Source organism: Ursus arctos, unplaced genomic scaffold, assembly GCF_023065955.2.
Source record: "Ursus arctos isolate Adak ecotype North America unplaced genomic scaffold, UrsArc2.0 scaffold_5, whole genome shotgun sequence".
NCBI lineage: Eukaryota > Metazoa > Chordata > Mammalia > Carnivora > Ursidae > Ursus > Ursus arctos.
The window spans coordinates 56,337,235-56,351,445 of NW_026623067.1; the positions used below are offsets into that span (position 1 = coordinate 56,337,235).

Here is a 14,211-nt window from a genome sequence, read left to right on the forward strand (position 1 = left end):
GCCTTCAAGACTGTCCCCAGTGATAACTGCCTCCTGGTATGCACGCCCTTGGTAATCCCCTCCAGTCGACCGTGTCATCCAACTCCTTACATCTAAACAACAGAAAAAGGTAGAAGGGACAGTGTTTGACTCAGAAACTAAGTTACGGAAGTGTGGTCTTGCTCACTCCCTACGAGATCGCTCGCCCTGGGGAATCCTGCCGCCACGGTGTGACTCTCAGGATGTGTATGGAGAGCCCCAAGAAGCAAAGTGCTCAGGTCTCCAAACAAAAACCAGTCAGTGAGCTTGGAAGCAAATCCTCCAGTCCCAGCAAAAACTTGAGATGACTGTAGTCTCATGGGAACCACCCAGCTACCAGCTAATAAGCTGCTCCTGGATTCCTAACCAACAAAACCCAGAGATAATAAATGTGCTGTTTTGAAGTGCTAAATTTTGGGGTAATTTGTTATTTAATGATAGATAATACACTGATTATCTGCAGCTATGGTTTAAAAAAAAAAAACATGGACAGAATCACCTAAAACGATGATGAAATAAGTCATCAACAATGAGATGATCACTATTATATCATCCTTCAGTTTTCTTATTCTGTTGCCCAAAGAGCTGGATTTTCTTTCAAAAAGTTTTAACAGAAGTCTGGAGACACCGTCCTTTATCCTTGTGGTCTTTTTTTTTTTTTTTTTAAGACTTCCTTGAAAAACAGTTGAGAGTTCAGACTTTTTCATTCTCTATAATAGCACAGAGAACAAACTGGCAAAGGAAATATTTTCATAATTATTAAACCAGTTAGAAGATGAATGTAGAGATAGCGACATCTAGACCAGCAGCTGGAAAACTATGGCCTAATGTATTTACTATCTATTCCTTTAAGAAAAAAAATTTATTTTATTTTTACTTTTTAAAAAAGATTTTTCTTTACTTATTTGACAGCGCATGAGCAGGGGGAGCAGCAGGCAGAGGGAGAAGCAGACTCCCCTGCAGAGAAGGGAGCCTGATGTGGGGCTTGATCCCAGGACCCTGGGATCATGACCGGAGCCGAAGGCAGTCGCCCAAACAACTGAACCACTCAGGCGCCCCAGGAAAAAAAATTTACATTATTTCTTAGTCTTTTTATCTCTTATTTTTAAAGTAATCTCTACAACTCAATGTGAGGCTCAAACTCACGACCCCGAGATCAAGAGTCACATGCTCTTCCGACGGGGTCAGCTGCCCTTAAGAAAAAATTTGTGATCCCTACTGTCGACTAACAGTTGTGGTGAACTTGTGCCTATAAGCAAAGTCTCAGATGATGAGTCTTCAAAATGACATATGCTACTTAGGTGCATTTTCTCCAACTCAAGAACTGATACATTTCCAAGGACAAAAAAGGAAATACAGTAGTGTCATTCAGTCCTTCAACAGGAGGGATTTCATCAAAATATTTTGTGGTAAAAACGTGAACCATCCCACTTTGCTAAAAAAGAAACACACATGTAATAGTATTCATCCTTTTCCCCACCCCCCAGCCAGTATTCACCTTTTATGATGCTTGTGCATCAAAATTCACTTGATAAAGTTTGTGTGGACAAATGTAAAAGACAGATGTGTATACAGAAGTAAATGGAGGCTAAGAAATGATACAGAAATGAAAAACAGTCATTGGACTGCTCATTCTTACTGGGGCTAATGAATGTAAAAATGAAATATTTTGCTGTTATACAACAAAGAAGGTACCTATAATCTGCCCATTTAACAAAATTATGAGGGGTGCCTGGGTGGCTCGGTTGATAAAGTGACTGCCTTCAGCTCAGGTCATGATCCCAGGGTCCTGGGATTGAGCCCCACACTGGGCTTCCCTCCTCCACAGGGGAGCCTGCTTCTCCCTCTCCCTCTGCCTGCCGCTCCCTCTGCTTGTGCTCTGTCAAATAAATAAAATCTTAAAAAAAAAAAATTAACAAAATTATGAGCCATGAAATTTCAAAAGTGATAAAATCCATTAAGAATCATCAAAATAAGCAGCTAGAACACAGTAAGAATATATTTGAAATCTAAAATCAGTATAAGATAGATACAGGCTCATGCATAACAACTAATGAACAGTTAGCTGCATCCAAAGAATGTTACCCACCTTAGATACACACACTTACATTAAATACTGGGAAAATACGGGATAAAACTTGGGTTTGCTCTATTTGAATTCTCACTGAAATCACTAACAAAATTATTGTCACTATCTCTATTCTTGTGCAAACTGCTTGTAGAATGACTTCAAAATAAATTCATTCAGTTCTCATTATTCATGGTAATTATGTTCTAAAAAGTCACTGTAGTGGCTTAGTCAGTTAAGTGTCTGCTTTTGGCTCACGTGACGATCCCAGGGTCCTGGGATTGAGCCGAGTTGGGCTCCCTGCTCATCGAGGAGCCTGCATCTCCCCCTCCCTCTGTCCCTCCCCTGCTTGTTCTCTCTCTCTCTCTTGCTCTCTCTCAGACTATAAATCATCTTAAAAAGTTTTTCAGACATTAAAAAAACAGTCACTATACTTTTTTTGGTAGGCTTTACGCCCAGTGTGGACCCCAACACGGGGCTGGAACTGACCACCCTGAGGATCAAGCCCGTGTGGGGCTCCCTGCTCAATGGGGAGTCTGTTTCTCCCTCTCCTTCAGTTCCTCCCCCTGCCATGCCTGCTCTCTCGCACACACTTGCTCTCTCAAATGAATAAATAATATCTTAAAAATCAAACACAACAATGAATTTGTGAAAACCGAGCCATTGCTCCTAGAAGAAATACAAAGCTATGTTTAGGCAAGCCTCTACTCACATTTTTATCAACGGATAAATACCTTTTATTTTATTTTATTTATTTATTTATTTTTTTAAAAGATTTTATTTATTTTATGTGACAGAGAGACAGCCAGTGAGAGAGGGAACACAGCAGGGGGAGTGGGAGAGGAAGAAGCAGGCTCACAGCGGAGGAGCCTGATGTGGGACTCGATCCCGTAACGCCGGGATCACGCCCTGAGCCGAAGGCAGACGCTTTAATGACTGCGCTACCCAGGCGCCCCGATAAATACCTTTTAAAATGTGTGTTTCTGTTGAAAGACACATTCCTTAATATATTGGTTAACACTGAATCACAGCCAAAAGCACTATAACTCACACCTGAATGAAGCTTAACCAACACATTCGCTCTGTAAGGCAGCTCACAGCCTTCCTGCACTTGGAAACACAAGGCACAATGTTTGGGGGCCACTTTAAAGAGAGAAAAGGAACAGAAATGTGAAAAATGTAGCACTAAAAAGACATGCAAAGAATGCTTGTTCATAGCATGAGATGAAAGATGAAGATGGGGCGCCTGGGTGGCTCAGTTAACATCCAACTCTTGACTTTGGCTCAGGTCATGATCTGATGGTCGTGAGATCCCTGCACTCAGTGGGGAGTCTGCTTGAGATTCTCTCTTTCCCTTCCCTTGTGCTCTCTGTCTAAATAAATAAGTAAATAAATAAAATCTTATAAAAAAGAAAGATGAAGACAGAGCATTGCTCAAGCTCAGGTGTGAAGGTCGGTGTAAGAGGTCTCAAATTTTTTGCCACTCTGCACTTGGTCCATGAACGACGGCAAAAGTGCCGTAATTACTGACTTGGGCATTACAGATAAATTTTAGCGAGCAGGCAAATTTGCAAATACATAATCTCTGAATAATGAGAACTATCAATAAAATTTGAAAAACAAGAATTAAAAGAGTAAACACAAATATCTAAACTGATAAAAGGAAAATTCTATCACACAGATACAGGAAGGTAGACATTTCTGTCAAAAAGACAGTAATCACTAATACCAAAAGGAAGGTCAAATAAATGATAAACTAGAAAACAAGTATTTGCAACTTCTATCATGGAGAGATGATTTCCATAACATATAAAGAATTCTTGCAAATCAAAAAGGAAAAACATCCCAGTTAAAAAGTGGGCAAAGATGATATAAAGTTTTCAGCAAAGAAAAGACATAAAGCTCTTAAACACATGAAAGGATGCTGAACTTTACAATAAAATAAAAAATTACGAGATAACCATTTCCAACGATTACATTGACAAGAATCCAAAGGTTTCATAGATTACTGAAAAGAATCGGGGAAACAGGAACTCTCAAACAATGTTGGTGAGAATATTAAGACAGTCTCTATTGAGAGCAACATGGCAAAAAACTATTAAAATTACAGATGCATGTTTTCTTCAATCTAGCTGTTCTAATTCTAGAATCCAAATCTAGATTAGACTTCTAGATCCTATTAAGGTAATTCTAAAAATGTATTCCTAAATCTACAAAAAAGTATGTAAAAGAGTACTAACTGTAGCATTAAATAGCAAACAACTGGGAACTGCCTAAAATTCCATCCATAAGAGCTCAAATATGTATGGAACACATCTCTACGTAAAAGTATCGTGCAACTTTAAAAAACAAGGCAGTTTTACATACTGGTATGGAGTATTCTTCAAAAAATGAGGAAAAAGCACTTACCTATCAGAGAACACTGTATGAATTACCTATAAAAATGAAAAAAAAGTTGAAAGGAGTAATGACAGAAACATCTTACCAGATTTATTTCAATTACATATTTTTACTGTCAGTAAACATACACAGCACACACACAAACACAAAACATCTAAGGGTATGCTGTGAAGTCTCCCTCACATGCCTACCTTCTAGTCCCTCTTCAGAGATAACTTGAGTATCACCCTGAGGTGACCATCAATGTACACACATGTTCGTAAATATGTATTTACACAAATGGCAGGTAGCATAATACACTTCTGTATCTTACTTTTTTTATTTAAATATATCTTCCTATAAGATTGCTCTATATAACAAGCAACAATGTCATTATTTATTTCAGAGAGAGAGAGAATGAGAGTGCACGAGCGGGAGGAAAAGCAGAAGGACAGGGACAAGCGGATTCCGTGATGACCACAGAGCCTGTCTTCTTATAAGATTGCTCTGCATTACAAACAACAATGTCGTTTTTTATTTATTTGAGAGAGAATGAGAGAGCACACGAGCTGGAGGAAGAGCAGAAGGAGAGGGACAAGCGGACTCCACGTTGAGCACGGAGCCTGTCTCCACGACCTCGAGATCAAGACCGGAGCCAAAATCAAGAGTTGGAGGCCTAACCGACTGAGACATCTGGGTGCTCCAACAATGTAGTTATTTAAAAAAATAAAGCATTAAAAGAATAAACTGAATACAAGTATCCCCATGCTTTTCGAAAGTTTGCGTTAGGCTACTCTGCTTTGTACCAAAGACCTACACCAGTAGCACCTCTTTTCACTAACCAAAAGAAATCTCAAGAAGATTTACGTTTTTATGAAAAAGGCAAAAAGCAGAAATAACATTCAGTGTGTGTTTTGCAAAGGCTGTTAGAAGTACTGCCAGGCTCCCTCCCTGGTGTCTCAGCATCCAGCTGCCACATCTCTGAACTGCGAGCGTCTATGCTTTATGTCCATTTACTCTGCGCATCCGTTAGCACGTTGTGTACTAAGGTACCAAAAAATCCTGAGAGGTTACTTTTGTCATCTGGGGTGTTCAAAAATTTTCCATATAAATTAATGGTAAATGGTACTTGCTTCTTGGCTCTATGCTATCTCAGATTATGAAAGGTTTCACAGAAATGCTCTACTTCCAGGTACTGGGGGAAACATGTAATGTTCCAAAATAGATTCAAACTATTTTAGAACTTAATTCTTAAGTAACAATGGAAAAAGAAATAATTCTTAAACTATAACATGTAGATATTCTAACAATTAGGTAAGTGGGAAGAAAAGAGGCATTATTAACTAGTTTATTCTTTGGGGGAAGCAGTATGACAACATACAATGATCTTTACAGAACTACTTAGAATCTACAGCTCAATACATGAAATTAATCATCAATACACAGAAATAATTCGATGGGAACTATGTTAAACAAAAAAGCCCAAAATAGATGTATTTTAGAAATATTTAGCAGTGACGCCAAATGCGACACATTACTCTTCTGTACTTGAGAAATAGAGTATAATATCATTGTTTCATATATTTGGTTTTAACCATCACAATAGAATTATTTTTTAAAAACATGGAATAACAGCAAATTGATTGTTACAGAATGGGAAAGGTGATGCAATGTACTGTAGCATCGAACCGAGTATTCAAGAAAAATATGATCAAATGTTTGTTTAAAAATAGGAGGAACAGGGGGGCGCCTGGGTGGCACAGCGGTTAAGCGTCTGCCTTCGGCTCAGGGCGTGATCCCGGCGTTATGGGATCGAGCCCCATATCAGGCTTCTCCTCTATGAGCCTGCTTCTTCCTCTCCCACTCCCCCTGCTTGTGTTCCCTCTCTCGCTGGCTGTCTCTATCTCTGTCGAATAAATAAATAAAATCTTTAAAAAAAAAAAAAAAATAGGAGGAACAGGGGTGCCTGGCTGGCTCAGTCTGAAGACTGTGCGACTCCCATGCTGTAGAGATTACTTCAATAAACCTAAAAATAACAGGAGGAGCAGCCGGTGGCATACTTGTTTTCCTGTAAATGTGTATTTACGTAAACGGCAGGTAGCATAATACACTTCTGCATCTCACTTTTTCCATTTAGATATATCTTCCTATAAGATTGCTCTCTGTAATGTTGTTTTTTATTTATTTCAAAGAGAGACAGAGAGAGAGCGAGCGCGCAAGAGCAGGAGGAAGAGCAGAAGGAGGGACAAGCGGACGCCACGCTGAGCACGGAGCCTGTCTCCGCAGATGATGAAACCGGGCATAGGGCAACAGACAACACACAGCAGAGATCCATGAGAAAAGCCAGCACGTAAGGTGAGTCCATTCACCCCACTCTGGCTGCCCACCATTTCCAAACTGCAGCACAGAAGGTGGAGCTTAAACAGGTACTGTTCTTCACACATGGAACAGAGACAGAGTTTGGGCCTTGGAATAAGGGAGCTGGAATCTCAAGACGTAGAGTCTAGAGAGCAGGGATTTGAAAATGATGTGCTCCAAAAATTTGCGTAAAAATTTTCCTTAGGTGTTTGCCCAAATCCTAAATTATGCAGAGAGAGCATGGAGCTCAGAAGCAGCTGCATGTGGGCCGAGAGCTGGAGGGAGAGTTCTGAGGTCATACACAGTGCCACCATTTATTCTGTGGCCCAAGGACAAGTCATTTCACCTCTGTGAGTCTTTTTCTTGTCTGTTAAATGGGAATAATAAGAATATCTAACTTGATGGTGCTATAAAGATTAAATCAAGTAACCTATGCCTAGTACACCCAGTAATCATTCAAAAATGTACCTATTATTATTACTTATAAAAGAGAGAAAAATTTCATGTGGCAGTTTCTAGTTTCCTTTACAATAAAAACCAAAATTAATATACCTAAGGAGTCTACTGAAACCAAACTCCAAAAAGATTTTATTTACTCTTAGCAAGAAGTCTTTATCTAAACACAAAGACTCATGAACGTTTAGGTACAATGCTTCACATCTGTCTTCTGCCTGGAAACCAAGAATTGGTTTTATTTAAAGTGAAATATCGCTCTCCACCGTCTTTCCACGCGGCCGTAGTGGTGCACGTGAATGCCCCGGCTGATGCTCTCAAGAGCATGAACGGTACTGAAAAGAGAGGCAAAAACCAGGTTCTTATTAGGCCATGCTCCAGAGTCATCATTCAGTTTCTAACTGTGATGATGAAGCATGGCTACAGTGGTGAATTTTTTTTTTTTAAGATTTTATTTTCAGGGCGCCTGGGTGCCTCAGTTGGTTAAGCGGCTGCCTTCAGCTCAGGTCATGATCCTAGACTCCCAGGATCGAGTCCCGCGTCAAGCTCCCTGTTCAGCAGGGAGTCTGTTTCTTCCTCTGACCTTCCCCCCTTTCATGCTCTTTCTCTAATAAAAAAAAAATCTTAAAAACAAAGATTTTATTTTTAAGTAATCTCTATACCCAACAAGGGGCTCGAACTCACAACCCCAAGATCAAGAGTCACATGCTCTACTGACTGATCCAGCCAGGTGCAACTGGGTAATTATACTTCTAAATGTGATGATTTATATAATTTTAAATATTCCTCCCAGGAACGCAACACGCATTTTGAAACTGGCAAGAAAAAACATTTTTCAAAATCTGCTTCTCAAGGCAACATGGAAACATCAAGAATCATAATGCCCACAATCTTCTATCCCATAGTCACAACAGAAATTTACCCGAAGGCTATGAAAGAACAGAATCAAATTACCACATATAAGAAGGTACCCGTGTAATGTTATCCAGAATGCCAAAAACTGCTGAACTGAATGAGTCGCGTAACATGCAGGCAAACAATCTGACAGAAAGAATATGTAAAAAACATTAAAAGGTGATGTAAAGTGCGGATACACATGTGTGCACAAAATGCTATGATGGCATCTCTATCAAATACAGATGAATATGGACTGGAAGTATAAAATAATACGTGAAAAGGAATACAATGATGGTCGCACAGCTTTTACTAATTTAAAGATACTGAACATTTTTCTTACATATTTTTCAAACATAGAGAAAATAGAAAAAATAGTACAATGAACATCCATGTGCACACCACTTGGATTCAACAGCCATATATGCTTTATGCACATACACATACGTTTTGCTAAATTTAAAAAGATATTCAAGACATTTTAACACTTCACTTACAAATACTTGATGCAAATTTAAAAAGACATTCTTCCATACAGTACAACACCCTCATCATAGCTCATTAAATTAGCAATAATTAATCTAATTTCACTTAAAATCCAGTCCATATTCAAATTTCTTCAACCCTCAAGACTTACAGATGGCCGTTCAAACCAGATTCCAACCAAGCCCATGTGGCATTTGGCTATTATGCCTCTTAAGTCACTTTTAATCTAGAACAGTTACTCACTCCCCTACTTTTTTTTTCTTTCACTGACTTTTTGAAGAAAGGAAGCCAGTTACCATCTATAACATTTCACATTCTAGACTACCATCTTATCATTTCTTTTGTGGGGTCTTAATTTAACTTTCTGCTCTATCCCCAGCTGTTTCCAGTAAGTGGAAAAGATCTTGTAGGCTAATTCCAGTTAACCTCTTTTGACCCAAACCCTACAAGATGATTCAGTCTATTTCATACCGCATGCTAAATCAAAAACCAAGTCTGGCTGTCCCACCACAGTGGTGCAGTATCGTCACTAATTCTAAGGACCTCTTTACTGTAAGATGTTTTTCCTTCCACACTACTAACCAAGTATTTGCTGATATGACACTTTGATATCACGAGAGAATGTAGATCAACCTTTTGTCAAATTGTTTTGACACCCAAATGTATTTACTACTACTATACATAGAAAACCCTAAAGACGACACCAAAAAACTACTAGAACTGACAAATGAATTCGGTAAAGTCACAGGATACAAAATCAAGGCAGAGAAATCTGTTGCATTTCTATGTACTAATAATGAGCTCATAGAGACAGAAAATAAGAAAACAATCCCATTTACAATTGCACCATAACCAATAAAACACTTAAGAATAAAACTAACCAAGGAGGTTAAAGACCTATACCCCAGAAACTCTCTAACACTGATGAAAGAAACTGAAGATAACAAAAACAAATAAAAAGCTATTCCATGTTTATGGAGGAAAAATAATATTAAAATGTCCATGCTATCTAAAGCAATCTATAAATTTAATGCAATCTCTATAATAATACACAGCATCTTCCACAGACCTAGAACAAATACTCCTCAAATTTGTATGTGACCACAAAAGACCTTGAATAGCCAAAGCAATCTTACAAAAGATGAACCAAACTGGCAGTATCACAATCTCAGATTTCAAGACAGACTACAAGGCTGTACTGATCAAACCAGTAATGGTACTGGTGAGCGCACCAAACACATGGATCAACGGAACAGAGCTGAGAACCCAGAAATAAACTCATGCTTATATGGTAATTATTCTTCGGCCAAGGAGGCAAGAACATACAATGGGGAAGAGCCAATCTCTTCAACAAATGGTGCTGGGAAAACTGGACAGCTACATACAAAAGAAGGAAACTGGACCACTTCCTTGCACTACAGACAAAAATAAACTCAAAATGCATTAAAGACCTAAATGTGAGACCTGAAACCATAACATTCCTAGAAGAAAACACAGGCAGTAATCACTCTGACATTAACTGTAGAAACATTTTTCTAGATATGTCTCCTTTGGTGAGGCAAATAAAAACAAAAATAAACTACTGGGGTATCACCGAAATAAAAAGATTTTGCTAAAATCTTGCGGTAAAGACACCCAACAAAACAAAAAGGCAACCTATTAAATGGGAGAAGATATTTCCAAATGATGTGTTCAATTAAGGGCTTAATATCCAAAATATATGAAGAATGTGTGCAACTCAACATGAAAAACTCCAACTGAAAAATGAGAAGACAACATGAATAGACATTTTCCCAAAGAAGACATACAGATGGCCAACAGGCACATGAAAAGACGCTCAACATCACTAATCGTCAGGGAAATGCATTTCAAAACCAGAATGAGATATACCCCACTCCAGTCAGAATGGCTAAAAATCAACAAGAAACAACAGGTGTTGGTGAGGATGTGGAGAAAAAGGAACCCTCATGTACTTGGTGGGAATGCAAACTGGTGTAGCCCCTGTGGAAAACAGTACGGAGGTTCCTCAACAAATTAAAAACAGGCCGTATGATCTGGTCATCCCTGGCTATTTGCCCAAGGAAAACAAAAACACTAATTTGAAAAGATACATGCATCCCTATGTTTACTGCAGCATTACTTAAAATAGGGAAGATATGGAAGAACCCAACTATTTATCGATAGACAAACACAAAAGAAAGATGTTCCACACACAATAGAATATTACTCAGCCATAAGTAAGAATGAAACTTTGCCATCTGAGACACATTGATGGATGTAGAAAGTACAATGAGAAATTAAGTGAAATAAGTCGGAGAAAAACAAGATATGATTTCTCTTATATGTGGAATTTAAGAAACAAAAACAAGGAGCAAAGAAAAAAAAGTCTTTTTTTTTTTTTTTTAAAGATTTATTTATTTATTTGAGAAAGCGAGAGAGGAAGTGCATAAGCAGGAGGGGCGAGGGACACAGAGAGAGAGAGAGAGAGAGAGAGAAACTCAAGCAGAATCTGCACTGAGCACGGAGCCTGACATGAGGCTCTATCTCACGACCCTGAGCCTACACCAAGAGCTGGATGCTTAACCAACTGTGCCACCCAGGCGCCCCCAAACTGACTCTTAAATATAGAGAGCAAATTTGCGGTTGACAGAGGGGAGCTTGGTGGGTGCATGAGTGAAATGGGTGTAGGGGATTAGGAGCACACATGTCATGAGCACTGAATAGTGTGTACAATTGTTGAATCATTGTGTTGTACACCTGAAACTAATAATAGTATATGTTAATTATACTTGAATTAAAAATAATTAAAAATGTATTTAATAGTTTTCTATTAACTTTTCTATTTCTTAATGTATCAGCTTTAACAATTTTTTTAAAAAATGATGAGAGAGAAGGAGCCAGCGAGGCAGGGGGGAAGGGCAGAGGGAAAGGGAGAAGCAGGCTCCCCACTGAGCAGGGACCCTGACACGGGACTTGATCCCAGGACCCTAGGATCATGACCTGAGCTGAAGGCAGATGCTTAACCAACTGAGCCACCCAGGCACCCCACCATTTCAATTTTTAAACATGTTTTCCACAAACGTCAAAATTTATGCTAAAGATTCGTCAATTTATAATGACGGTAGACTTACTCCTTAATTGAAATGTGAGCACCTTCCTTCTTTTTGGTTTTGTTTGAACCCCTGTAAGGAAACATAAAGGAATTTAAAAGAATAGCATACACATTTACGCTTTGTTCACATAAGACATTTTACTAATTTTACTTAAAAAAATATCAACAGAAAATAAGTTTACAGCCTTCAAATGTGCTTTAAAAGGGATCCCAGAGTAAACAATTATTAGGCTGTAATTAAGAAATTTTCTTCTTTCACAAAGTCCAGTGATGTTCCTGAGCCAGCTTATACCTTAATTCTGTCAAGTAAATTATCACTGTGTCATGCTCATTTATTAAAATAAAACCAGTTAGAGACCACTACGTACTAGAGAACATTTTAGAAGTCAAAGAAAGCAGGATTAATACTCAAATATTTATTTGTTTTTCCTGGTCAGACCTAACCCAAATGTCCCATTCCTCTCTTATAGCTCCCATGTGTTCTACTTTCCCTTCATATATATCAGCTTTCCACTTTACTATTAATCTATACTTTAGATTTATAAGATTAAAAGTGATTTGTTCTTAGTAAGTACCAAAGTTATAGCCTATTTTATGTTATTCCAAAAACACTAATCTTAAGTCATTTGCATTCTGCTTGGATTTCTAGAGGCGGACCCAAATCCTATCTGGCTGCTCTAATGGGAACAGGTTGCTAATGGAAACGTTGTCTGGCATATGTTTCTGTGAAGCAATGGTTAAGAAATGCTAGCTGAGGGGCGCCTGGGTGGCACAGCGGTTGGGCGTCTGCCTTCGGCTCAGGGCATGATCCCGGCGTTGCGGGATCGAGCCCCACATCAGGCTCCTCCACTGTGAGCCTGCTTCTTCCTCTCCCACTCCCCCTGCTGTGTTCCCTCTCTCGCTGGCTGTCTCTATCTCTGTTGAATAAATAAATAAAATCTTAAAAAAAAAAAAAAAAAAAAAAAAGAAATGCTAGCTGAGGGGCGCCTGGGTGGCTCAGTCATTAAGCGTCTGCCTTTGGCTCAGGGCATGATCCCGCCGTTCTGGGATCGAGCCCCACATCAGGCTCCTCTGCTGGGAGCCTGCTTCTTCCTCTCCCACTCCCTCTGCTTGTGTTCCCTCTCTCACTGCCTGTCTCTCTCTGTCAAATAAATAAATAAAAAATCTTAAAAAAAAAAAAAGAAATGCTAACCGAGGGGCGCCTGGGTGGCTCATTCGGCTGAGTGTCTGACTGTTCATTTCAGCTCTCACGGTAGTGAGAGCAAGCCCTGCAATAGGTTCCATGCTCAGTGGGGAGCCTGCTTAAGATTCTCTTTCTCCCTCTCCATCCTCCCATCCCCTACCAATAAATAAATAAATCTTAAAAAAAAAAAAAAAAAAAAAAAGCTGAGAGCTGCGCCTCACAATCCCAAGGCAGAAGCTCTTTCTGCTCATGGGTCCTGTCCCCATGCTTTAATAAAACCACCTTTTTGCACCAAAGGGAAAAAAAAAAGAAAAAAAAAAAAAAGCTAGCTGTAGGCAATGGTGGCTAAAACATTTAAGCTGTTAAAAAACTTAACAATGAGTAGTGGCTTCTTTTTAATGGTAACAATTTCAAAGAGACAAAAATGCAAGATCTAGGAAACTGTGATTTCTTTACACTTGTGAATGTAAATGTATGTTTACATTTTAATATATGCAGATATATAAGTAATACCCCTTCAAGTAAAGATCTTTTCTTAGGAACAAGTTAGTCATAGGTTGGTCCTGAATTTGTGGCAACTATTCTGGACAAGGCTGTATACTTAAGAACTGTTGCTTGAACTCATGGAAGAAAGTGGAACATCTGCAATTTTATGGTCAGCGTCATAGTTGTTAAGTCCAGGGAAAATCTGCCACGTTTTAATAACATAGTACAATCAAGTACTTGAAATAGGAGTACTTATAAATGTACTTTAACCAAGTCTAATTTTCATCCATGCCATCCTTCAGATTAGATATATTCATAATGTTGGGGTGCCTGGGTAACTCAGTTGGTTAAGCATCTGACTCGATTTTGGCTCAGGTCATGATCTCAGGGTGGTGACATTGAGCCGTGCATTGGTTTTATTCCAGTCATAAAAGTTCAAAAAAGGGCAAAACTAATCTATGATGTTAGAAGTCGGGAAGATGCTTACCCTTGGGAAAGGGATTGGTAGTGACTAGAAGGAGACATAAGGAAGCTTTAGGATTATGATGATTTTTTAAAAAAATACAGCTCTTTGTTTTCTTAAAAGATTTTTTATTTATTTATTTGTCAGAGAGAGAGAGCACGTGCACACAAGCAGGAGGGAGCTGCAGGCAGAGGGAGAAGCGGGCTCCCCACTGAGCAAGGAGCCCAGTGCGGGACTTTGATCCATGGGATCATAACCTCAGCTGAAGGCAGATGCTTAACCGACTGAGCCACCCAGGCATCCCAATAATG

General features: G+C 39.0%; 1 protein-coding gene across 2 annotated transcripts in view; it reads right to left on the minus strand.

Moving 5' to 3' along the window:
- LOC113255246 (survival motor neuron protein) overlaps positions 1-14,211 on the minus strand; it is a 45,439-nt gene that overhangs the window by 1,644 nt on the left and 29,584 nt on the right. The window contains exons 10-11 of one of the 2 annotated variants that reach the window (XM_026498824.4): positions 11,788-11,838; positions 4,496-4,521 (exon numbers count right to left, since the gene is read on the minus strand). In XM_026498824.4, coding sequence (XP_026354609.2) covers positions 11,791-11,838 — 48 coding nt within the window. In that variant the 3' untranslated portion in view covers positions 4,496-4,521; positions 11,788-11,790. The remainder of the gene's footprint in view (positions 1-4,495; positions 4,522-11,787; positions 11,839-14,211) is intronic. The other variant, XM_026498826.4, reaches the window with a different exon arrangement.